The following is a 27793-nucleotide window of genomic DNA, read 5'->3' on the forward strand; positions in this document are numbered from 1 at the left end:
TACTTGAAACTAAATTCTTTACTTTTCTCAAGTATTTAAACATGAATAGTACAATAGAACAATATGTTATTATAACAATAATTCAGCTGATCAATTCAATGGCAGTAATCAAGCATTTTGTGTAACATAGTTTGAAAAGTTGAATTTTTTTTTTCACAATTAAGATATCAATAATTTTTGTAAACTCTCATTTATAAAGGCTTGAAAACTGAAAAGTATTACAAACACATTAACCATTACATGTAATGAAATATAAAGTCCAGGATAAAAATGAATGGTTGAAATAAAACTGTAAGGAAATTTAGTTAATTAAAATTGAGGCAACTCGAGGGATAAGTGTTATCAATATTACATAGCAAGCATGTGGAGATGTACAATCAATGGAAATAAACAATGTATTTATGCCATTTACAGTGTAGTGATGTCATGAACAGTATACTTGTGTTACAACAATGTACAGTCAAACTTGTATTAAGCGACCAAGCAAGGGAAACACAAAAAAAAGTTCTTTCAATACGATGGTCTTTTAAGCATGAAAAAACGTAAAAATTTAATATTGATATCTTTCCTTTGAAATAGGAGTTTTTCAACACTATATACATGTGTAAGTATCAACAAAGCATCATATGTATCATCACAGAAGGGGCAGAGCGTTGCTTTGCTTTACCGATTTTATTGGATAATACACATCACACATCATACTTAACTTCATTTGCATATGCTAGAAGTTTGGGAATTTAAGGTTTTCACACATACATTGTACTTTGGATGTTGAATCTTGTAATCGCATAAGGTAGCGTTCTATAAAAAAACAAAGACTATAGACATGACAGGTAAAAATGGATGCTTGATGAAAAGACTAATTAGATAGCTGGTGCCTTGAGCTATTGGCTTAACACATTAAAGATACAAAGAGAAAGTGGTCATGTAAGTCAAAAGTTGCTTAGTACATGTGATCGCTTGGGCAAGTTAGGCTGTTGGTATGTCATAAACAGAGTAGAAATGTGATTAAATATGTAGTTATACCATAAACAGTACATTTATAATTATCATGAACTGTGCAGAAATGCAGTTATGAAATATATAGTGCAAAAGGTTTGCATTTTGAAGGAAATTTGGCTATTTATTTGTCTGTATTAAGAAAACTTATTTATTTCAAAGCAAAATTTTGCTGAAACTAATGTGATATAGCAGGTAAATCTGATATACTGACTGATACATGTATAATCTATAAAATATACTCCATTCATTAAATCTAGATATTCATAGGAAAATATTTTCATATATTTGTCATTGACAACAGTAAGAGAAACACCCTCTTTAAAATAACTTCTTTTAACAAGTTCAAGTTAAACATTTGTAACTAATCACAGATGTTCATAAATAAACTAATGTATGATAAAATGATCAATGAAATAACCTTCCATACACCATAGTGTGATATATATAGAGGATATTGAATGAGTGTAAGTTTAATAACGAGTTGAATAAAATTATATTATGCGAGCCTCTGGCGAGCATAATAGATCTATTATTTTATTAAAAAGTTCAATAAATTCAGTTATGAACTTACACAAATTTTATATTCTGTTTATCACATACTAAAAATATAGACTGTTTGAAGTGAAAAAAAAACATTTTTCATTGACACGCACGCCTATAGAGTAACGCTAATATTTAGCGCATCTTATGTTTATATTTATCTTACGCAAATGACGTCACATCAAAATATATGCACGGCCGTGCAATACCATTTTTACCGAGTCGCAAAAAGGGCATTGGTATGTGATAAATGTGCATCACAGTACATACAACAAGAGCTGTCACAGGAGACAGCCAAGCTCGACTAATAAAATACTGGACGCAGTAAGGAGGACAAAACTATGAAAGAAAAATCAATTATGTATAATAATGTATTAAGTTATAGTAAAAAAATAAAATTTGTTAACATAAATTCCAAGATCAAGGGGAAATAATTCTAGAAATAGTCACGCTAGAGTTATGAACCTTGTCACACAACATGTGTGTTATGATAAGAAATATATATTTGAAGTTTGAAGTAGATACCTTAAAAAGTAAATAAGTTATAATATTTCTTAAAGAAAATCCTAAGTTCAAAGTTAGATAAATCTGTAAATATTGATTCAAGAGTTACGAACATTGTCACATTAAATGTAATTGATGATAAGAAATAAGTATTTGAAGTTTGAGGTAGATACCTTTAAAACTAAAAAAGTTATAGTAAAAAATAACATTTTTCTAGTAAAAAAATCTAAGTTGATGGGGAGATAATTCTTGCAATATTGGTGCTAGAGTTATGAACCTTGTCACATAAGATATGGATGGTGATAAGGTACATATATTTGAAGTATGAAGTTGATCCCTTTAGAAATAAATCAGTTACAGTAAAAAATAATGTTTTTTAAGGAAAATTCTAAGTTCAAGGGGAGATAAATCTGAAAATATTGGTGCTAGAGTTATGAACCTTGTCACATAAGATGGGGATGATGATAATGTACATATATTTGAAGTATGATGGTGATCCACTAAGAAATAAATAAGAAATAAATAAGTTACAGTAAAAAATAGTATTTTTTAAGGAAAATTCTAAGTTCAAGGGGAGATAAATCTGAAAATATTGGTGCTAGAGTTATGAACCTTGTCACATAAGATGGGGATGATGATAAGGTACATATATTTGAAGTATGAGGGTGATCCCTTAAGAAATAAATAAGTTACAGTAAAAAATAGTATTTTTTAAGGAAAATTCTAAGTTCAAGGGGAGATAAATCTGAAAATATTGGTGCTAGAGTTATGAACCTTGTCACATAAGATGTGGTTGATGATAAGGAACATATATTTGAAGTTTGAAGTTGATACCTTAAGAAATGACAAAGTTATAGTGAAAAATATTTTACTGCACCAAAACTTTAATCTGAAATATGGACGCGGACGCCGACGCCGGGGCGAGTAGGACAGCTCTCCATATACTTCGTATAGTCGAGCTAAAAATTGAAGTACCGGCATAAATAAAACTAAGATAAATCACATATTTTTGCATAAACAAGTTGATGTAAGATCAAGAATTCTGCTTGTTCTGGAAGTCTGCTGTAAAAATTGTATCCTTTTCACGTAATTTTGCCACCAATTTCTTGCGATATTTTTCCCGTAGTCTGCCAAACTCCATAATGTCCTTGGGTTTCTCAGCAAACCAGAATGAATCAAAGTTATAGAACACATAGCCTGTAATATATGATATACAGCTTCAATAGTATATTCTATCTACTGCCAAAAACTTAAACATACATGTATAATTATTAAATATTTCATGATCAATTATCAACATACAATTTTTAATTTATCAAACAAACATTCATTTTAAACTAACTAATTGACACAAAAGAAAAATCAGGATGAAATTGTAAGAAAATGACCTAAAATTATAAAATAGATAGCAACAGATGATTTGTTATATTTCTCAGTTCATTATTACTGCTATAATACAAATCAAGTCTTATTTTCTTTAACATCTTTATTTGATCTCATTATTGTAATTTATATGTCATTTAATATGACCCTTGATTGGTAATAAAAGTAATTCTATTCTTTCTATGATGGAGGAATTGGTGCTTAATTTGTTTGTTAGTTAGTTTGGAAGGGGCTCTGACACATATATGGTCATATGGTGACATTTCTTACAACAAGTAGAACTCTCCAAGAATGATATTATTAATGTCCTTGGTAGGTTCAAGTTAATACCTTTATTAATTCATTAGAGATATTCAAAAAATACAAATTAAAGAAAGGGGCTTTACTTTGTCAAAATGCAAATGAAGAATATGAAGCTCCAATGGCCATTATAGCACATTTGTGACCTTCCACATTTATTTAAAGCTAAAAGTAATTCCTAAACTGGTTCAAAAGTTTATATTAAAGAATTAAAGAAAAACAATCCAGACTTAACATATAGGATAGGACAAAGTGACACGGACAAAAGCCCTCCCGTCCAAAAATGCCCTGTCATTTTCACAGGAGGGCTTTTGTCTGCTTTGTCATTTTTGGACAGGAGGGCTTTTGTCTGGGAGGGCTTTTGTCCTACACTCAAAACAAAATAATTCCAATATAAACCACCCCCCACCCTGCTTCATCCACATTACATGTTACTATGATGTATTTATTGCATTATTAGGCATTCAGCCCAAAATACACTCAACATGGCATGAAATATAGTTAAAGTGTAGTGTCAACTTATTACTATAGTGTAATATGCATGTAATACTCATAATGTATTTAACAACCTTACACACAAGTATGGTTGTCCACAACACTACACATTAACAAGGAAACTGGTTCTCAGTAATTTCAAGCACAAGCAGGAAACTATGTTGGGCCTTGAAAGATAGATGAAATAATTTTCTATCTTCCTTCCAGAACTGATCGTTTATATTTAACATTCATCAACAAACTATGTACTGATCATAATGATATACTTACAATAAACTTCATGAAAGTCTTCTAGAGTAGGTTTAGCAGTTTTACTGTTATAGAAATGGGTCCGGAGATTACCATATCTCAATAATGTATAAACAAGCTCTGTTAGGTTTATACCTACTATTGCAAACGAATACCTGAAATACATACAAAGAATACACTTGTATTTCCCCTCTCCTTGATATATTATAGAATTAAACAAATTACAGGTGACAAGTACTGTTTACCTCCTTCACCCTGCTGGTCACAAATGGTTAGACCCATAGGACCAGTACAGATCAAGATCAGCAAGTACCTCTGTGCCATCTGATCATGCTGTCGGTAAGCTCAATGAGTAGAGCGTTGGACTGTGAATTAGGCGACCCAGGTTCGATTCCCAGATGGTGCAGGTCACTTTCATGGTCATTCTGCTCTGCTCTGGCATGTACATAAGTTTCAGTTTCTTGTGAAAGTGAAGGCAACTAGTACTGGTAAACTGCTTGACAGTCTGCCCAGGAATGATGCGGTAGATGAACTGTGCTCTGGTAAATTCCATGTGGCTTACTGTAGTGATCTGGAGTAAAAACTACCAACACCACCACGATCTACAATTTGCTATTTAGTTTACATATTTTTAAATTTTCTCTAAGAAAGACAAGTGGTTTTGTCCAGATTGAAAGATGGACCAGTCCATTTAAGATATTTAGTGTGGTGAGAGTTTAGAGTTATTCTCCAATGAGCATGTAATCATATCACATTAATACCATTTTTTTGCTTAGAGTGTTTAATTGACAGACTACATGTGTACCTCTTTTAAAGAACATATAATTTTTTTCACACTACATGTTTATGAATACAAACTGATTGCTACAAACATCAACATCAGAATGTAATAAAGTGAAGTAAAATTATTAAATATTTTATCACATTTAACAACTTTGTCATGCATGAAACTTACCCGAAATATTGATTGTGAGATTTTGAAAGCATAGATCTTGCTTCAGCTGTATACTTTGTAGCAAAATATCTGAAATGTGAAATATTCAGCACATTCAGAGAACTGTTATCCATAGTTGAATGAATTACAGGAAAACCCGACAATAAAGACTTACTAGATGACAAAACTAGCGGTTAGATTTATGTGACAAGACAGTCTAATTCTCCATGTTACAGTAATGAGTAATATGATTATAATTTTTTTAATACGTCAGAGAGTTCCTTTAAAGTATAATTTAAAGGCTGTTCAATAAATGATCTGTATAATTAAATCATTTCTTACAGAAGTTGATCCAGACCAAGCTGTCCCATGCCACGGAAGTCTGTTTGAGGATCGTTACCTTGGAAACCAAGCTGAGACCACTGTGAACTAGTTCTTGATGTTAACTTCTCACCATCTGTTAGTACAGTCCATAGCTACAAAAATTAAACATCTTTATATAATGTAAGTTAGGCATCTACAGTTAAAATGAAGCAATGACATGTTGATGTAACTGTCAAAAAAACGAAAACAAAAAACATCAAAGGCACTAAGTCTTTAACAACCTAAATAGATATGTAAATGTTTAAATTAGAATCATCAATAATTTACCTTCATCAGTTTATCTTCGTGGTCAGAATTTTCACTGGAATATTTCACCTGTCTTATAGTTTCCACTGTATGCTGTAATCTTATATATCCATTTATCTGGGTCAAACATTGTCGAAATACATGCTCAAATCTAAAACAATAAAATCCTCATTTCAATTGCTGATTTATCATTATACTTTACTTACTTTTGTATAACCAAAGTGATAAATTTCCAAAATGAAAAAGAATAACTAGTAACTTGTTCAGTCTATCATAAATTTGACAAAGCCATTTAAAATAATGTTTTTTTTCTCCATATTTTATCATTAACTTTTACCAGAATTTATTGAAATACACTATTATTATCCTAGCTACTTTAATGACTTGCCTGAAAGTAGGGATTTAGGTGATGAGTTAAAAATGAATATTTCAATTTTTCAAAAAGAAAAGAGAAAAAAAATTTTCTGTGTCATAAATTGTTATCATGAGGGAAAATATGTTTGTTTTTATGGCAGCTTGGGGATACAATAAAGCGTGTTTTGGGTGCAACCTGGCTCTCTCTCTCTTGGTCTGACTAAAGTCTTGCTTGCTTATGAAGAGTAAGATGTATATAGAGTTCTTTATCCACTTCAGAAATGTATCTAGCATCCATCATGTAATTAAGGTCTCTATAAAATAGGTTTTGGTGTACATGACTTAATAATCCAATTTACTACCAAGACTTACTGTGAATGTACTTCTGGCAATATCATTTTTGTTTTCATTACCAAGACAACTGCTGCCTCTATGTTTGTGTCAGTCTCTTTTACAAGTCTCTTCAGCTCATTTTGACTGGAATGCCTTAAACTGTATTCTACAACAAAAACAAGCAACTGTCTGTATCAGAACAAATTCAAATGATAACACACAGTCATGTTCCTATATATCACATGTATGTGTGTTCATAAAACTTCCAGCAACACATCTTAGAAACAACCCGAACATTTATATAACCCTAAAATTAATTCAACCTTGTAATTAATAGTGTATGTAGGAAATCTATGACAGTCTAATAAGGCTTACAAACTTGGTTTCCCCATCTGTTATTTTATACAATACTTCTTTATAATGAATCTGCTTCAAGCATTGATGTTTCATGCATATGTTTTATGCAATACTATTAATATATTTTGTACTGCATTACACTGTAATGCACTGCCCCTAAACCTATGTTGCAAAGTGAAATGGAATGCATTATATCATAAATACATACCTACATATTTGGTCCTTGCAGCTCCCTTAGGGTACTGATATGTTATACGAAGGAGTTCACATTTACCAGTCACCCTGCGGATAATCCACTTGAACATTGGTCTTAGGTAGACATACAGTGTAGCAACCAAACTAGCCCATAATGCTTGCAACATTGGAATACTCTTTGCCAAGTTTAATATATGCTGATCTTTTTAATTTACTGAAATTAATGTCTGTATGCTAGATGCTTAATTTTTCCAAAAGTACTGAAATTTTATGAAATTTGAAATATGACAAGATAGCAGTATGAATGGCTATGACCCTTCAAAATGTTGCTGACATACTTCTTGTGCTGCTCTTACTGGTAGGGGACTTTTGTATTGAATTGTTAATATTTGGATGTCAAAATTTTAGGCTATGGTTGTCTGTCTATAGACTAATTGTGTTAATTTAAAGGAACATTCAATTTAAATAAAACAATTAAAAAGACTTGGGTCATTATTGATTAATATGGTAACTTTGACCAGTACTCCTTTCCAGTTCCTCCCCTGATGTTTGCTCCCTGACTGTTGCACATGTGCAGACTGTTCCTTCCCATTTTATTCTTAATCTTATAAAATAAAAAAAAGTTTGATAGTCTCAATCTTCTGATAGATTTACAAATTGAGCTATTTTACAAAACAATCAAGCCAATTTTAGTGTGCAGTGTTGAAATTTTGGGATTTGGTAATATTGACATTATTGAGGTGGTACAATTAAGGTTTTAAAACTTATTCTAAGGTTAAAGAAGTCAACAACAAATTATTTTGTATATGGAGAAACCGGATGTATGCCTATCTATTGACATTGAAGGAAGGATAATATCATTCTGGTCAAAATCATGTAATAACGATGGTGTTAATAATACATACATGAATGTAGAAATATAGAATAATAAATTGTAAATCCTTGTCTATAAGAACTCACTACTCTCAACAGCTGGTTTAAGTGATAATTTGCTTAAAAAGAATATTCCAAGTTTTTTTAGTTTCAAAACTATTTTAATCAAATGTGGTCTATCACAAGTGTGGTTTGACAACAGGTTTATAAACACTGAGTGGCTTAAACTCTCTGTAAAACAAATCTTAAAAAAAAAATCTTAAACGAGTGGTATTCCAAAATTGAAAATTCGAGTAAAAGTTTGTTTTATAGAGTTTTGAAGACATTTGGATTTGAATTTTTAACTTTGCAAATTTTGTACTTTTTTAATTAAATTCAGAACAAGAAATTATTGATTTCCAATAGAAACGGGTAATTGGTCTAGTATTCCAATAAACCAAAGATTTTTTGCTGTCAAAATTAAATAAGTGACCAATTTCATTATTTATTTAAATGTTGTCAAATTTGAATAAACAACTGTCTGTGTATATGTCTTGACAAAAACTGTAACCAAATGGCGCCAAAACCGAACCAAAAAACAGTTTGGAGTAGTAATCTTAAAATGACCTTTAACATAACTGATGAAACAACCAATCAAAAAGGTTGTTTATCCAAAATACAAAGACTTGAATGGAGTAGTAGTACAAAAGTTACCTCTGACCTCACCCCAGAAAAAAAACTAGAAATGTGTCCATAGGACACGGATGCCCCCACACACCACTGTTCTGTCAATCTTATGACTCTAGGTCAAATATTTTTTGGACTACATGTGCCACAAGTTGAAAACTAAAAATCAACAAAGGGCCATAATTCTGTTAAGGACAGTAATTATGTGGCTACTCTATTGTCCTCTCTATTGTTCCTTTTAACCACTTGTTATCATGTTAAAAATAGTAATAGTAAAACACATTTGTACAAAAAAAATAAAAATCTTTTTTGAGAAAAACTGTCAACAAATTTTGGGCAGAACTGTTGCGGGGGTGGAACTGTTAGGGTAGGAAACGATTTGGGAGAGAACTGTTCAGGGTGAGGAACGGAAACTAAGCCTGGAGAGAACCGGTCAGGGTGACCGGTGAGGAACGGAAACTAAGCCTAAGGGTGAGAATAGTCTGTCATTTGTTTCTCACCATCATATTATTGGGGTTTTTTTTGTTTTTTTTTTTAAACTTGAGCATGACTTAAAAACAAAAAAGACTTTAAATTAAATTTCATTAAGAGTGACACTTATAAAAAAAATACAGCTGAGACCTTTAAAACTTACAGCTTTCTTTCTCAATTGTAATTAATGATGTAGTTTCCACAACGTGTTAATAAAATGGTAATCATAATAATATTTACAGATACATGGCGTGTTTTGATTGGTCAGCGTTTCCACAGAAACCAGAGACAAAATATTGACTTCTGATCACAAATTTGAATGGTGGTGCTATTACATCGGAGCTTATATCATTAAGTCCAAAAACCAAACGAACTTTCTGTCATAATAGGATGCATTAAATGCTTTGAAGCCTTTCCTTCCGTAATGTATAAATATAGGTCAGGAGGACATTAGAAACCATTCAGCCAATAGAATCCTTTGTAACAGTGATATTTTGTTTCCTGACCTTTAATAAAGTCGCATATTCGTAGAAATTTATAATAATTTAAGAATGTTTCTTGAATTTTAGAGCGTCATCGAAAGTAACTGAGTGCTATTATATGATAAAAATAATTTAGAATTATGTTTATATGAGCAGATATAAGGAATTTCGTATATGAAAATTCGTTTTGTTTGTAAATATAAAAAAGACAGCATGGCGCGGATAAAGAGAAAAGAAATGTCAAAACATTTTACTATTTTATTCCTATTCTTTCAAACCCTATGTCAAATATGTCACAGTCTGGAAACAGTAGAAAGTCACAACCAAGGTGAGGAAATGTTTTTAGCTCACATAATTGGAAATATTTGAAAATAACAGGCATCGTATTTTTGTTATTTTCTGTCATAATTTGTGCTAGATTTTCACGAAAGTATGACCTGATATATTAAACAGTAGAGATTTATTTAAAAAAATGTAGTTTAAATAAAATGCATTGAACAATTTTATTTGAAATCTAAGATAGCAAGTTTTAGCATGAATATACATTTTAATTCACATTTTATTATTTGTTTATTATGCATGGTTATGTGTCATACCTTAGAAACAGGTGCTGTAAACAGATGTTTTCCAGGTTTTGGTACTTTTAAAGTTTAAGTGATATAGATCTATATGTAGATATTTAAAAGGTTAACATATTATTTTGATTATGAACACTTGTCTTTTTTAAAGTCATAAAGATCATTAAAAAATTCCATGCTGGAACAGTAACTAACATCAGTTGTGCAAGATTTAATATGAAAATTGGTGCTATCTATGATGCAGAAAGCTTATATGACTTAATAACAAGTATACAATTTTCAATGTAAATGTCACAGGGTGAGCAAAATGTGCAGTCTGACCAGGACTCAAACCTGGGAACCTTGGAATACTGTTCCTTGGCTTTACTGACCGAGCTACCTGGCCGCTTACACATCTTCCCTCTATATATTAGACAGTTCTGAACCGTGACATACAAACCAGATCTTTCCTTTAAGTATATGCAGATATTTTGTTATGTTAAATAGATATGAATGAATATGTGCTGTTTAACCTATCATCAAAGTATTTTGAGTGTTTCAGATTATTTTGTAAGCCAATTTTTGTTAATTTAATCTCTAATGTGATGATTTATCTAAATGGATATTCCGCTAATCATAGCAAAACTACTGTTTACAACGCACTTGTTTCCAGAAATCAATCGAGAAAAATAAATTAACAATAGCAGATCTATGCGTAAAAAAATAAAATTTAAATGGTATTGAAGAAATTGAACAATACTTTAACTGCAGTGATTTTTTCCCAATTTTCAAAACAACCTGTGCTTTTCCGAAGGGGAAAATATCGCGTGATAAATCAGAAAAGGGGGAAAACCTGAAATCAAATTCCAACAACTGAAAATGGAATTTACCCACACATTTTATAAAAAAAATTAATATCAATTCAATTTAACATGCATGGTACATAGCAGAGGCTATATATAGGGACAGATTTCTGTCTTCTAGATGATATAAGTCAGATGCTGTTAAGTCATGGTTCTGGTAAGGAAGAGCACAAGGCATTTTAGGGGAAAATATTAGCATTTTTAGGGGAAAATATACCTATTTTGGGCTAGGGGAAACAGCCTTTATTCGGCTGTAAAATACAGTGAAAAAATCACTGAACTGTATCCCAAATTATGTAGCGTTTTTTCTAGATTATGTAGCACATATTGTGTATAATACATATATGAAAATTATCATAATCATCTTCAAATACAAGTATCAACAGTACATTACAGTTTTTTTAAATGTTATTTTCATTCCTAATAAATTTGTTTTAAATTGAACACTTTTCTCACCATCCAATTAAAACAGAAATAACTCACAAGTAGTTTTTGGTAAATAAAGTTAATTAAAGAAAAAACAAAATAATTTATTATGATTGTTAAGATTGTCTTAATTTAAGATGACTTGTATATATAATAAAAGAAACTATTTGAAACATAAAAATCAAAGTTTTGTGGGAATTACATGAATAAGTATACAAGACTTAATGGTATTCTATTTTTTTACTTTCAGCTTTCATACAGACAGACAAACATTTAACATATATAGTAGGGGATGTTAGTTCAGGAATTCCAATTGAGGTAAGAAGTCTGTCATTTAAATTTCTTTACTTAGATAAGTTAAAAAATTTATATCTTCTTTCTTCACATCAAATCATTAGCCCCATTTATATCTATAGATGTATGTCATGTTTAGTGTTAAGATGATGCGTAAGTCATGAAACTGGTATGAAATATTATGAATTTTAGCTCTACTTTTCAAAGAAAAAGCAGAGCTATTGTCATGACCCATTTGTTGTTGGATAACCTTTTTTGTAAAAGTTTTCATTTATAGTCATTGACATCAATACTAACAATGCTGTCACATTGTAACTTGGGAATGCACCTTGAGTCCATTTGGCCATTACATTAAAGTGCACGGACCTTGGAACTTTAAACTTGTTATGTGAATGCACCTTGCTGAGTTCTACCTTTTACATCCATTTTCAGGTCAAATATCAAGGTCACTAGGACCTGTAATATTAAAAAATTATTAAAACTGGCCACTGATTTAAATTAATATGCATTGACCTATGAACCTCAAATTTTATATGTAAATACAGAGTCATGTTTAAATTGTTGGCTCAAAAGGTCAAAAATATTTTTTTTATCAAAACTTTGTTTATAGTAATATTTTAAAGTATGACATTGAAACTTATAATGTGCTAGCATCTTGTTGTGTTCTATCTGTTACATCTTTTTTGTTTTAAAGGTTGAGGTCATACATCTATTTTGTTTGAAAGGTCAAGGTCATTGTAACCATTTATGAAATAGCAAATAAGCAGTTTTATATCAATAGGCATAGTAATTATTTTTCTCATCAATCATGTATACATTTCTTGTGTAAGCACAATAATTACTGTTCTCTTCATTTAGACTACCATTACAAGGATGATAATCATAATGAGCAGGAACCGCTAACTTGATAAGCTTTGCTCACTTTAAACAACACTCGACCTGCATTCATTTTTTCATGGAAATAAAGCAAGATTTTTAATATTGAGAAAACTCAATTAATCTCATTTTGTTAAATATATATAATTTTCTTGTTTTGGCAATTTTTTCTTTTGTTTATGTACTGTTACATGTACATTATAAATTATTAAAAGTTAGAAATTTGAGTGTCATGTTGTAGAATACATGTACTTTATAAATGGTGAATAAATAATGATTTTTATATTAAAATAGTATTTCTTGTAACAGTTGTCTTCGCAGTTTTTTCTGGAATTCAGACATTATAATAATTATTATTAATGTAAGAAAACAGATGTTCATCCAACAATATACACACGTGTATATATTTACACACTGCCATTGCCACACAAGTTATATTGAGAATTTTGTTTTTACATTGTGTTCAGTAACGTGGACGTTGGGAGTTCCAAAGGCTAGTTCAGCAATAAGATCAATGCTTTTAGTTTCACATCTTTGTCTTGGTCTGCCTCTCACAGACATGTCCATTCAGAAAGAATAGAAAACATTGTTGCTCTCAACTTTGATAAACATCAAAGAAACTTCACTTAATTTGATGGTTATAAAATTGTAGGCCTCCTTGGTAATACATGCCCATATTCCAGTAATTAAGATTATGTTTAGAAAAAAAAAGTGGCTGGCCTTTTATATTTCTTCTGAAATTATTTTATTTTCATTGTCCCTGGTTTTGTTTAAAAAAAGAAAAGGAAGCTGTAATTTACTTAGATCTGTTTCTGAAAACGAACAAAATGTAAATTGTAGGAATTTCCACTCTGATTGTTGTGTATGAATTAATGAGGGCCGTTATTACTTGAGAAGGTTTTCAAATCAATAAAACTGATTAACATGAGATTCCAATTTACTGGAAATAGATTGACCAGGAAGTCTGTTTGTTAAGATAAAGTTTTGTAACTAACTAAGGCTCTTCTATTACTTTACATTGTAGTTTTATAGCGAGGCAATCTCACTGAAATGAAAAGAAAGCTATAAAAATGTTTATATTTTGTCAAGAAAAAGTCTAATGACTGCTTTATGCTTTGCATTCAAAAGGAGAAAAAAATTGTTTGAATATTTTGTACTTGCCCTTTGAATATTAATAATCATTAATTTATATTTCAGTCAATTAGGGTTAGTTATAAAATTGCTAATACATCTTCTTATGAAGGGTATTTTAATATACAGTCAACCTCCGCTTATAACGAACTCAATGGGACATTAAAATATCATCGTTATATCTAAAGTGAGCTAAAAGCGAAGTAGTAACAACTGCTTTGTTTGGGTGGAAAAAGCCATACCTGTCACTAGTCACCAATTACGGTGACCTGTAATCTGTATTTTACGGAAGCGGTAATTTTATTCTGGGCAATTTGTTGAACAATATATTATGTACATGTATTTAATTTATTGCAGATGAAAGTTTCACAGTTAATGTGCATAATGTATTATTGTATACATGTATTTAATTCAAACAAAAGGTTGAACTTCATGAACACATTCATTTAGGCACTTTCTATAAAAGTAACATGCAAAAAAAATCAGTTATTTTGGATCTCCTAAAAATTTTCAAACAGCATCTATGGCACTAAAAATTCAAAGACAAAGAAATCACCTTTCGTTTTATTCCAGTTTTTGATGTTGTTGCCATTTTATAACTGTAATGTTACAAAGTTTAAATACTGGGGAAGCAATTGTATTGCAATATTTTGTGAGAACATTTTACCAAAATCTTTATTCCCTGAAGCCATAACACTTGATTGAATAATTATTGGATAGCGGTATTTATGTTCTGATCTTTAATCGAGTGCATCCCAATATTTCAATTGTAACAGTAGACTTACAACACTTTGTTTTAACCAAGGAAATTTACATGTTTTTTGCCTTTTTGGGACTTGAAAAAATGGTTCTCTATTGCCGAAAATTTGTAATAAGCTAGTACATGTACATCTTAAACAATGAGATTTTATATAAAATAAAGAAGGAATAGGTCGGGGATTCAGATTTAGTTTGCTATTAATGATAGTTCGTTATAAATGAGTTGGTTATAAGTGGAGTTGAATATAGCTTGCTTGTACATCATGATGGAAAATAGTGATTTATATTCCATTAAATTAATATTCAATCAATAATCAATCAATTTCATAAAAATAGTTCAGTAAGCCACCATTTCAAATACATGTATTCTTAAAACGTTTAATATTGGTCTGATGTTGTGAGGAATGAGAGTTAACAATAAAACACATTTATAGGAATGCTTGTGTAATTTTAACTGGTATATGGTGCAGATCAAATGCTTGACTTCTTAAATTTAAATTTTGCTGATACACTGACATGTAATTAAGTCAATAACACGATCAAATGATGATTTTACTTCCAAGCACTTTCATTGAATTGTAAAAAGAGGAAGATAAAGTCTTTAATAAAAACAATGGTTTAAGCGTGATATTTATAGTATTATGTGACATACATTTATTGTTATTTTATCAAGGATAGAAACATAAATTTAGCATGATTTTGAAATTGTTACCTTGTACAAGGTTTTACACTGTTATAGAAATGTTGCATTAATTGAGCAATTGTTATACTGTTAAAGTACCTTAGAGTTATTGCCTATTTACTGCTAGATTCACTAAGATTGATCTCAATATATTGAAACATTTCTGGAAAAGAATTGAATTGTCAATATCAACTTTATCAACACTAAGTCAAAAAAATGAAACATTGTCTTAGGACTACAGAAAAATTATGTAATCACTTCTCATGTGCAGCACAGAGTACAGCAATCCTGAACATACCGGTACATGTGAAAAAAATATTGTACTGTAATTTTGGGTATTGAATTATGAAACTTGTATCTCATACTGTATGACTATAACTGTTGCAATGATTGACTTATGAGTTATGACTTCTCTGCTGTTGTATCAACACCCTGTTGTTTCTCTTATCATTGCACTGTTGAACTGTATTGTTGTCATGGCAACATACTGTGACATGCAGTACTTAGCCTATAAAGTTTTGTTAAAGATCCATCAATTTCCTGTACTGAGGTGACTGTAAACTCAATAATCTCATTTTTGCCATATCTTGTGGTAGCAAGGTGAAAATAATGGCATGAAAGTTTATGGCAAAAACAAAATGGTTTTTGGAAGACATTCCCAATTACATAGGCCCAACAACTACAATATCATGCACAGTCACAATATAGCTGGATGCATTTAACTAAATCTGTACTAAATTTTTTTAGAAATATAGAGTCTATATAAAAATAATCAATTTCTTCCAGGTTGATTCATAGAAATACTAATAGCAAACATAGGAAGGATAGAACAATACTGGTTATAATTGTTCCTAATGGTACAAATCCTGTCTTTTGAGTATATACTCAAGTCTTCATCATTTAGTTAACCAGAACAATAGGGTATGAGATGAGCGGCTGGAGTATAACTTAAGACTGACCTCTTTCCTACCTTAAAATGGTTGTTCAGGTTTAAAGTGTCAATAAATATATTTTTCAAATTTTGAAAATGCCTTACATTAGTACTATTAAGTATGTTGATTACTCATGATACAGGGACTGTCAAAGCACTAGCCTCAGTAGCCTGGTTCAATATAGAGTAAGTTCAGGTAGCACATTGGTTGAGGCTAGCCTCAGTTAAGGCTGGATTTATATAAAGTAAGGACAGATTGCACATTTGTTGAGCTAGCCTCAATAGCCTGGCTTTATATATAGAGTAAGGTCACATTTCACATTTGTTGAGGGTAGCCTCAGAAGGCTGGATTTATGTAGACTAAGGTGACATTGCACATTTGTTAAGCTTAGCCTCAGTAGGCTGGATTTATATAGAGTAAGGTCAGCTTACATTTGTTGAGGTTAGCCCCAGTAGGCTAGATTTATATAGTGTAAGGTCAGAAAGACAGATTGCACATTTGTTGAGGTTAGCCCCATTAGGCTGGATTTATATAGAGTAAGGTCACATTGCACATTTGTTAAGGTTAGCCCCAGTAGGCTGGATTTATATAGAGTAAGGTCAGAAAGACAGATTACACATTTGTGGAGGTTAGCCCCAGTAGGCTGGATTTATATAGAGTAAGGTCACATTACATATTTGTTGAGGTTAGCCCCAGTAGGCTGGATTTATATAGAGTAAGGTCAGAAAGACAGATTGCAGATTTGTGGAGGTTAGCCCCAGTAGACTGGATTTATATAGAGTAAGGTCACATTTTCACATTTGTTGAGGTTAGCTTCAGTAGGTTGGATTTATATAGAGTAAGGTGAGATTGCACATTTGTTGAGTATAACTTCAGTGGCCGGGTTTAATATAGAGTAAGGTCACATTGCACATTTGTTCAGCTTAGCCTCGGTAGGTTGGATTTATATAGAGTATGGTCACTTTGCATGTTTGTTGAGCTTAGCCTCAGTGGCCTGGTTTAATATAGAGTATGGTAACTTTGCACATTTGTTAAGCTTAGCCTCAGTGGGCTGGATTTATTTAGAGTAAGTTCACTTTGCACATTTGTTAAGCTTAGCCTCAGTGGCCTGGTTTAATATAGAGTAAGGTCAGGTTGTACAATTGTTGTGGTTAGCCTCAGAAGTCTTGTTTAATAAAGAGAAAGGACACATTGCTCATTTTTGAGGTTATCCTTAGTATGCTGGATTTATATAGAGTAAGGTGAAGTTGTACGTTTGTTGAGCTTAGCCTCAGCAGGCTAGATTTAAACAGAGTAAGGTGACGTTGTACGTTTGTTGAGCTTAGCCTCAGCAGGCTAGATTGATACAGAGTAAGGTGGTGTTGTGCGTTTGTTGAGCTTAGCCTCAGCAGGCTAGATTTATATAGAGTAAGTTGACGTTGTACGTTTGTTGAGCTTAGCCTCAGCAGGCTAGATTTATATAGAGTAAGGTGACGTTGTGCGTTTGTTGAGCTTAGCCTCAGCAGGCTAGATTTATATAGAGTAAGGTGACGTTATACGTTTGTTGAGCTTAGCCTCAGCAGGCTAGATTTATACAGAGTAAGGTCAGATTGCACATTAGATGAGGTTTGTCTCTGTTGCTTGGCTGTATTCTGCTAGTAATAAATACTATAGTTTAGAGAGTTAATATTGAACTAAGTTTACAATGAGTCTGATGATTACTTATGCTATTGTGTTTAACTTTCACTTCATGTATTTTGTTTTTCAACAGAAAACATCCTTCCTTATAGAGAACAAACCGATGCATGATATTGTGTTGCTTTAAATAAGTAAGGTTAATGCAGCTTATTGTTTATTGATTTGAATAGAATCAATGACTTATTCCAGATCAAAGAGGAGCAGTGACCTGGAGTTATAAAACTGAAACTAGCATATGAAATAAGAATGCTTGTGTTTAGTATTGTTTTGTGGGGTGGGGTGTCAAAAATTAAATATATCTCAATATAAATCATTACATGTAACAGATGATTGTAGAAGAAGCTAAAACCACTATTTGTCCTTGAAAATTCTTCAAAGATTGCTTAATCTAAGGTTACACGGTACAGTTTTACGCATGCAGTAAGATTATTGTTAAAAAAAGAAGACAGACAAGTGTGTACAAGCTGTATGTCACAATCAATTCTTAACTCTTAAAATCTTTTTCATTTTATATTATACATCTTATGCATTTTATAAACTCGTCTTCAAATGTTTACTATCTTTTGAAGTCATTAAATGTGCAGTATTTTATGATATCTGAAGTGTTCTTTATCATCTCTTGTTGAAATATTTGATAGCCAGTAATAAGTACAGCTATAGCTTGCAGTTGTAACATATTGTGATGTTAATATATATCTGAATATACATATGCAAGTTTAAATTGTTTACTTGCTTTTTACAAGCAGTTGTGAGTACAAATAGTGACAAAATAATGTTGATACTTTCTACATCAAAAAAGATACCATTATAATTATGTAAAGGGTTAAGCAATTAAAATGTTTCTAATACACTTCTTTACAGCACCATAAATTCATATAGCTTGTTAAATCTTAATCCCACCAAATTTGTGTAATGAACATGTCCTGTTTTCAATTTAAAAATGTAGTAATTTTAATATCAAAATGTTAAGATAAGGATGTTGACAGTTTTGTCTAAATTTCCATGGAGCCAAAAATGTAAATTTGTTATATTGTCACCTTAGTGCAAAAATTGATTAACTCATATTAAATTTAGAAGGACTTATTCCTTTACTGCACTCGCTAAGGTGATGACTAGTGAAAATGTTGAAGTCAGGATTACATGCACTTTTATTTTTGATTTGATGAAGATAGTCAGAGTTGCAAGTTTAAGAAGAGGGAACAAATTTAAATTAAATCATAGAAAGATGAAAATTGCTTGATGGACAAAAACGGTTGTAGAACAGTGTGTCAGTTAAACAGTGGTTTATGAAGAAAAATTCAAAACTTTGTTATCAAGAAAAACAAACTGCTGTGAATTTGATAATTGGATATATTAAGTTGTAAATTTGATAATGCAAGAAAAAAGCTGTAAATGTATATTATTAACAAGTTAGTAAAAGCTGCTGTAAAAAGAGATAGAGGCTGTTTTGAAGAAAGAGCGTGAAATATTAAACAGTTATTATAATAATTTGAAGTGGACTGATATGACACTACATTATACAAAATGTTCTATGTGTTTTGAGGAAATATTAAAAAAAGTTTGCCCTTATTATAACTTATTTGACGCACACATACCTTCAATTATTCCTAGATTATAAGATAGCAGGTTTGTCAACAAATTTGTCTATATGTATTGGTAAATTAACATTGACTTACTCAGTTGAGTTGGCCCGCAGCAGAATTTAATCTATTATTGGTTATTAAATTCTCAAAGTTTGTTGTCATTGAAATTAACGGGCACAGGGCAAATGTAAATTGCACACTTCCTGAAGTTGTTATTAGTAAAATTGCAACAGTCATAATGAATATTAGTGTTGTTTTCTCGGTGTTTTTAGTGAAAGTTTTCAGCAATGTTATATATATTGGATGTGTTTGGAGTTTAGTTGAATCTGTTGAAATAGTGACAGTTCCTCAACCGGAATGTTTATGTGGATGTTGCCTTACTGAAACAGATGATGTAAGAAAAACTGTTGTTTTTGTTTTTTGTTTTTATAGATACCTACTTGAAACTTGTAAACAACTTCTAGAAAAAAGAAAATAAATGTCTTATAATTTTAGGAAAATAACTGTTGTATTGTTTATAAGGAAAGTAATTGCAGAGTGATTTAGGTATATAAATAATTTAAATCACTGATGTGGGTTTAAATCCTGCAGAGACTTTGTGTTTCGTATGAAGAAGCTATCTTACTAGCTTGTATAATAAGGTTTGTGGTTCAACACTTGCTTAAAATTTAGTGATTTTACTCCCCAACAGTGAATAAAGATTGCATATGTTCATTAAATTATAGATGTGATTATAACCCAGCAATGTAATGGGAAAAAGTTTATAATATAAATAACCTAGAAGATTATGAAATATACAAGATATTGTGTGTGATAAGCTGAAGTAAATTTTATCTTACATTTCCTGGTACTTTAAGTGTATAAGATAATGGCCAGAACATGATGTACATAGATAAAGGCTTGTTGAAAGTTGATATCTATTTGTTGAGGCTAGATTTAACGGTATTCAAATTAAATATTTAAATTTGATATGTTGTGCAGACTTGCAACTGCAGATGATTTTAGGTATCGAAAAAAAGAAAGAAAAAGACAAAAACAATTTGTCCTTCACTTTAGATACTGACAAATATTTATTCTGCTCATTTGTTCTGAACATTAAAAATGAAAGTTCTATTGTTTAATTTAGATATTTTATTGATTCCTGAAATTTCAACAAAGAAAGAATATTTCTGTTTTTTACATTCCCAGTTATTGAATGTTTAAAAGAACAATTTGTAACATTATCTGCAGTCATTCACCTGTTCAGCAGAGTACATTACATTTTTTATTCATTGTTACTGTAATTTTTTTTTTCTGACAATAGGGCTTTGATCAATCACACAAGTTCATATTACAAGTTCATATTACTATTGGCATTGTCTGAACATCATATTTAGCGACCATAACACCTATACAATGTAGCTGTAGAAACTGCATTATTGTGAATTATATATAATGATGCAATAACATAATTCAAGTGTAAATGGTATTTCTCATTGGAAAATTAATGTCAGATGTAGATTAGTTTAGTATTAAAGGTTTGCAAGATGGACATCAAATTATCTTTGAATGTTTCATTTCATTGTTAAAAAGAGTTTTCTACCAAAACAAATTGACCAAAGTTAAAGTCTATTAATCAGTCAGTAAATTCAACCAATTAACTGTATATTTATAGATGGTGTCATATAGTTACAATATTCCATATTGAAATGTTTTGATGTATATGCCATACAACTGGTTGTTTGTTTTCTGGTTTTTACCCAGATTTTTGATACAGTTAGTATATATTAACATCTTTAAAGTTGAAGCTAAAGAAGAATCTGTGGCAATTAAAAGTGAGTAGGATGGGAATTATTTTGTATATGTCTGATTATATCACATATTCGTATTTAAGTTCATTATAATCTAGGAAATCCGAAAAGGCCTTGTATAGAAAAGTCTTATCAGAAATGTCTGTAGTCTAATTGGCTTCAGATAGTCAGATCTTTTTTACAAATCAAGGGTAGTTGAGTAAGACAAGCCTGTTGTGTTGGTTTCAGATAGTGAGATCTCCTTACAAATCAAGGGCAGTTAAGTTTGAAAAGGCTGTTGTGTTGTCTCCAGAAAGTCAGATCTCCTTACAAATCAAGGGCAGTTTAGTGTGATAAGGCTGTAGTGTTGTCTCCAGAAAGTCAGATCTCGTTACAAATCAAGGGCAGTTAAGTGTGACTAGACTGTTGTGTTGGTTTCAGATAGTGAGATCTCCTTACAAAGCAAGGGCAGTTAAGTGTGACTAGGCTGTATGTTGGCTTCCAGATATTGATATAATCCTTACAAATCAAAGGGTTACGTTTATGTGACAAAGTTGTGGTGGCGTTTAGGAAGTCAGATATTACAAATAAGGTAGTTTGATGACTAGGATACTAGTTTGTAGTGTTGCTCCAGATAGGGAAAATTCTCCATCACAAAGTCAAGTGTAGTAATGTTGACAAAAAACTGTTAATGTTTGCTCCAGATAGTGAGACCTCCTTACAAACAAGGGCGTTAGTTGACAGCTGTATGTGCTGCCTCTTACAAATCAGGGTAGTTAAGTGGACTAGTTAAAGTTGTTAGTGTATAAAAATAAAGCTAATGGCAATCCCATACGTCCAAATTTAAGGGTGTAAAAAGATGTAAAGAAAGAAATAATTTAATTATTTATTTGGTAAATCCATTTAGCTCCTAGCTAGAACCACTAATAGGTTGTCCCTATTATAAAAATACAGGTAATTTCATTAAAAATGTCAAGTTTAGCACCAGAGAGTTGTCATAAATTGTCAAACTGTTAGTTAATTTACAAATGAATATTTTCCTGAGATGTTTGAATCCAGGTTTTACTGGGCTTGTTGATTATCTTGAAAGAGAACATGCGATTGTTTACTGTTTCATTCTAAAATGATTCAACAAATGCAATAAGTAGATGGATTTCCTATTCTGTTTTAGAATTATTTAAGTATCACCTGGCATTGAAGCAATGTAAAAATTTTCCTGTTTACAAATTGAAGTCGTGTTTAATATAAGTTATTTTGTAGTATTTAACATCAGCTCTGTCCGTGGGAAGCTATCAAGGGCGAGTAAAGTCTATCTGGGCCCAACTTTTCTATTTAGACCCCCACTTATCACTGTTTTATTTAGGGTCCTAATTTATGACTGTTTTCTAATGCAGGCCTAACTTATGACTGTTCTATCAAGCGGCCTACTTATGATCTGTTACTATTCAGGGCCTACTTTATGACTGTTCTAATCAGGGCCTTACTTTATGACTGTTCTAATTCAGGGCCTACTGAAATCATTTACAGAGTTTCCTCCAGTAGTCTAAAAGTCTTAACATGATGTCAAATTAAATTTAAAAAGATAAACAGTTTTAGGTACAGGGAGTGTAACAAACTTGTTTAGTGCGACAATATTGCCTTATACATTATTTGGTTGTCTTAAATAATGAATTCAAACGGTGGTTCTTCCTCAGGTTCCCGTTCATGCCTGATTGCAAAAAGGCACCTGAGGTCTTCCCCTCCAGCCAGTAAAGCTGGAACATTGCCAAATGACCTATATCAATTTACCATGGAGAACATTTTACCTAAAATTTTATTGAATCAAAGTAATGTATAGGAAGTAAGTCAGCACAAAGAAAGTGAGGTAAAAGATTGGGAACAATTGAGTACATAGCTGATTGTCAAATCGTGTGGGATTGGTGAGAAATAGTCATTTAAGTGTTATTTAATTAGGAAAATTGATCTAGCTACAGATAGTTGTCTTTCACATAGTGCAAAACTGTTATAGCTCGGTAAGTTTGTTCTGGTGTAAGGTGTTGTTGGGTAATACAACATTGTTAAGTAAAAGATTAAAGTTAAAAACTATAATCATCTATTTAAAATTGATTGAAAGTGAAAAACAAGATTCTGTTAACTTTGTTTTGTTCAACATTGTTGACCAATTTTTTGTAATCAAGAAAACTGAAGTACTTATTTCATATGATGAACAGGTCCTGAACCCAATGTAGTGACTCTAAAACTTGAGCCTGTTAGTTGCGCAGGAGAAATAATTTTACCACAGTCAAGGTCACTGTTTTCTTTTAAACAACTAAGTAAATGAAGGTCAAAGTTTGTGTTACTTCCTGAAAGCCATATGTCGACTTTAATAGAGATCAATCAATCACTTGAAATAGATCATTTAACAATAGTATTCCTTATTGCAGAAACATTTAAAGATGTAATTATGTGTACTATTCTGCAACAATATATAAGTATAGGAATCACATCAATTTGTGATGTTGATGTTAAAGTGTATACATTACAATGAAAACTTAATAAAGCAATACCATTATTATAATTACCGGTATGTTGACTGCACATTGTATTATACAATCATTTTATGATTGTAAAAAAAATGTATGACTTCTATAAACAGATTTTTTATTTCTATTTTCAGGTTAAAGCTGGGCAAGTTTATAAATGAATATATATGGGTAAGATATAGATATTACATCAATTGAAAGCAGGCAAGTCCTTATAAATAATTATATATGGTTTTGATAGTATCAATAGTTAATGCTGCAGGTTTATAATGATTATATTGGGTAAGTTACATAGATATCAAGTCCAGGAAGCAGGCAAGCTTAATGATTATATAGGTGTGTTGATGATAGTTACAAATAGTTATGCTGGCAAGTTTATAGATGAAATATAAAGGGTAATTTATAATATTAGAATCAAATTGAATCAGGGCAAGCTTATATGATATATAGGTTTAATGAATAGCATCAATAGTTAAGCTGGGCAAGTTTTACAATGATTAATATACGGGTAGTTATAAAATTGATCGATCAAAGTGAAGCACGGGGCAAGCTATATATTAATAAGGTTTATGAAATAGTATCAAATAGTTAATGCTGGCAGTTTATAAATGATTATAATAGGGTAATTATTAATATACAATCAGTATGCAGGGCAATGCTTATAAATATATAGGGTTATAATAGTATAATAGTTAATCTGGCAAGTTTAATAATGAATGATAAGGAGTTATAAATATACTCAATAAGCCATGGCAGGTATAGAATATATGTGTGATCATAGTAAGCGCAAGTCTTATAAGATAAAAGGGTAGTTTATAATATAGCATCATATAATCTGTCTATATATATATATATTAGGTAAGATTTATAATAATGTATGTGATCATAGTTGAAGCAGGCAGCTTATAATGGATTTATATAGTTGAGTATATGATAAGCAGGACAAGTTTATTAATGTTATTTAGGTTTTAAAGGGTATGTTAGGGTATGTTATTAATATGTCATCAGTTGATGCTGGGCAAATGTTTATAATGCCTATATATTGTATTAGGGTAAGTTATGAATAGTCATCACGTAATGCTGGACATTTATAATGATTATATAGGGTTAAGTTATCGATATTATGCATGAAGTGAAGCAGGGCAAGCTTATTAATGATAGGTTGATTTAATTGTATCAGTCAAGATAAAGTCAGGGCAAAGCTTAAATGATTATATAGCTCGATTATAAAAATGTATCATCAAGAAATAAACAGGGCAAGTTTATAATGATTATTTAGGTATGTTTATATGATAGTAATCACAGTTAATGCTGGTCAAAGTTTATAATGATTATATAGTAAGTTTATATTATCATAAGTGAAGCAGGGCAATGCTATGAAGGATATATAGGTTGAGTTATAATTGTATCATTCAATGATAAAGGCAGCAAGTTTATACATTGATTATTGTAGGGTAATGTTAATAATAGTACACAATTAATGGCTGGGTCAAGTTTAATAATCTTATACATGTATTAGGGTAAGTAATGAAAGTAATCATCAAGTTAATGCTGGCAAGTGTTTAATTTATCGATAACTAGGCTAAGTAATGAAGTTCATCATGGCATCAGCATGCTGGCAATTCAAAATTAAAAGATGACAAACTAATCCATGAATTGTTGAATAATAACAAGGGTCAAAATACCTTACCAAATTAAGATGAAAGGAACTCGTGCATAGTTTGAACATTAACCTCTCTCTATAAAATAAAACACTGTCCAGTCAAATTTTTGATAATATTACATAATGTTTGTTGTACAAGTTCTGTCTAGTTATTTTATGATGTATATGCGGTAACTATCTGTAACAAGATATATCTTGATAAAAACCTCACAAAAACATTTAAAATTGTAGAGTAGCAGTGATCCAAAACTTTTATATATCAATAATTGGAAAAACAATTTTTTGAAGCTCTTCATGTGCAAACAAGGTTATTGGGTAATGGTTTCTGATAACACAAATAGATAAACAAGTTTCAGGGTTTGTTATTGAATCCTAGAGCATTGACTTAAATTGTGTTGTCTTTGCCCATGTACATTGTATATAAACATATTAATGCAGAAATTTTGCAGCTAAAAACAGAAATACAGTAGTCTAAATTGGGAAGAATGCACATTATGCCTCATGAAAAAAATAATTTTTCTTTCTTCTTAAAGAAAAAAAATGAATTTTATAACATTTAAATAATGATTTTAGAGTATGTTATATGCCTTTTACTTGAAAAAAGTAACACTTAATGATTTGAGATAATGTGTCATGAGGTAGCAAAATGTAAAACAAAGTTGTATTAAGATTTCCATACAAAATACTAAATCACTATTACTGAAATAATTGGGGAAAATCCAGCAGAATGAAAAAAAAATGTTCTGGTAATTGGCCAAGGGGCAACTTATTAATTAATAATAATAATATACACCAAAAAAAAAGCTTTTTTAGAAATAAGAATAAAACCTTTAAGGGCATGAACCATTTATATGTGTATATTTTATAACATAGAGGTCAATGTGTCCAAGCAGTAGTAGTATGCTTTATTGAATTTTAAAAAATTAATTGAATTTTAGTTTAAAATGCAGTGAGGGGGAAACAAAAATATTGGCAGATGCCACAAATTTTTGTAATTGTTCTTAAATAAATTTTGTTCTTTATTTTTGAAAACTATTTTGAATTAAATTTTTTTACAAGCATTGAGTATTGATGAAACTGCTAAGTACCTGGACTTCACCATAATGTAAGCCTTTAGGCATATAAAAGAGAAAAGTTAGACTTAAAAGGACTACTTTAAATATTCAAATGTGGTGTTTAATTGCTGTCATTATCTAGTTCCATGAACATAGTACTAATTGAAATAGTGAATTTGTAGAATCTGCATAAAAAATCACAGTAAGTGTACTTACTTAACTTTCTTAACTTTGAGTTCTTATTGTTCAAACATAGTTTGTTTTTAAGCAAAGAAAACGTCTTTCTGTATTTGATTTTAAACATAATGATTATTTTTGTCTTAATGTCTCAAAAAGAATATGCAACGTGGTGAATGTAAAGAAATTTAGAGAATTGAGTATTGATTGTTTAAACCCCTTGCCGTAATTCTGTGGTAAGAGTACTTTGTTGTCTGATTTGTTATTTTATATATAGATGTCCAATGTTAGAATTAGTATATATATATTGATTATAACTATGTTTTCAATGATAATCTTATTGTACATATTGTAACACATGATGAATGTAGATTAAAAGGATATTTTATTCATGAGTCTCTACATAGAGTTGATCTGTTTTTGGTGGTTTCTTGCCCCATTTTCTTACAGGAGGCATTAATTGTTTTATTCTATTTACTCTCATCAAATGAACTAGCTTGTCATGTGTATTGATTGGGCTTGCAAATCTGTTAACACTGAGAAAGTGATTCCCGTAACGCATAAAGAATCCCCAACGATGCTGTACCGAACACACAGAGTATCTCTTAATTAGGTGTCTATTATTTCTAGGAGACGAAAAACGTGACGCGAGTAATTGTCCATGTAGTAATTGTCTCATGCGGCTATCTACTTAGTGTCCATCTTTAAAGGTTTTTTTCTCTGCCATGTTATGTAAATGTCATCAATTTATGTTCGTGGTCACTTGTTTACAGTAATGCTAGCATACTATGGTGATCTGTCCTATAATACTAGTTTACTTCTCATTAATTTAAAACAAACTAAAAAAAAAAGGTTTTAAAAGATGTTTTTACCTTTTTCATTTAGATATTGGCAAGCAACTAAACCCTAACCACTAATGATATGAATTAGCAAAGATTTGGTTTTTCTTAGTAGTGCATCATTTTATAAATTATAAATAAAAGTAAAAAGTCATATTATTTAAAAAAGGGAAAAAATATATAATAATTAAGCTGCATTTTCATTTATACAAAAAACTTT

General features: G+C 30.8%; 2 protein-coding genes across 4 annotated transcripts; one reads left to right on the plus strand and one right to left on the minus strand.

Annotated features, from left to right (window-relative positions):
• LOC132733692 (ELMO domain-containing protein 2-like) lies at positions 1-9669 on the minus strand. 3 transcript variants are annotated; one of them, XM_060720354.1, is made up of 8 exons: positions 9527-9669; positions 7290-7490; positions 6764-6890; positions 6059-6188; positions 5750-5883; positions 5429-5497; positions 4495-4628; positions 1-3243 (listed from the first exon to the last, which is right to left on the minus strand). In XM_060720354.1, the coding sequence occupies exons 2-8, from the start codon at positions 7441-7443 to the stop codon at positions 3080-3082; spliced, it is 912 nt and encodes a 303-aa protein (XP_060576337.1). In that variant the 5' UTR covers positions 7444-7490; positions 9527-9669; the 3' UTR covers positions 1-3079. The 3 variants fall into 3 exon arrangements, with proteins under 3 accessions (XP_060576337.1, XP_060576336.1, XP_060576338.1); XM_060720353.1 differs by having other exon boundaries at positions 9450-9582; XM_060720355.1 differs by having other exon boundaries at positions 9437-9546.
• A 124-nt stretch (positions 9670-9793) lies between these two features.
• LOC132733693 (uncharacterized) lies at positions 9794-24118 on the plus strand (the record flags this gene model as incomplete). The annotated part of the gene is given in 4 exon segments (XM_060720356.1): positions 9794-10096; positions 11865-11932; positions 23974-23988; positions 24102-24118. Coding segments are annotated over 4 exon segments (254 nt in total), but the record flags the coding sequence as incomplete, so codon positions are not given.
• Between the last annotated feature and the right edge of the window lie 3675 nt (positions 24119-27793).

Source organism: Ruditapes philippinarum, unplaced genomic scaffold, assembly GCF_026571515.1.
Source record: "Ruditapes philippinarum isolate M1 unplaced genomic scaffold, ASM2657151v2 ctg1703_1_1_1_1, whole genome shotgun sequence".
In the NCBI taxonomy this organism is placed as follows: domain Eukaryota; kingdom Metazoa; phylum Mollusca; class Bivalvia; order Venerida; family Veneridae; genus Ruditapes; species Ruditapes philippinarum.

Excerpts from the sequence above, each read along its gene's own strand:
- LOC132733692 (XM_060720354.1), bottom strand. The coding sequence starts at position 7,443 with ATGTTGCAAGCATTATGGGCTAGTTTGGTTGCTACACTGTATGTCTAC. Across the intron at positions 6,891-7,289 it reads TGCAAGGACCAAATATGTAG|AATACAGTTTAAGGCATTCC; the intron begins GTATGTATTTAT and ends TTTTTGTTGTAG. Across the intron at positions 4,629-5,428 it reads TCTCACAATCAATATTTCGG|GTATTCGTTTGCAATAGTAG; the intron begins GTAAGTTTCATG and ends TATGTATTTCAG.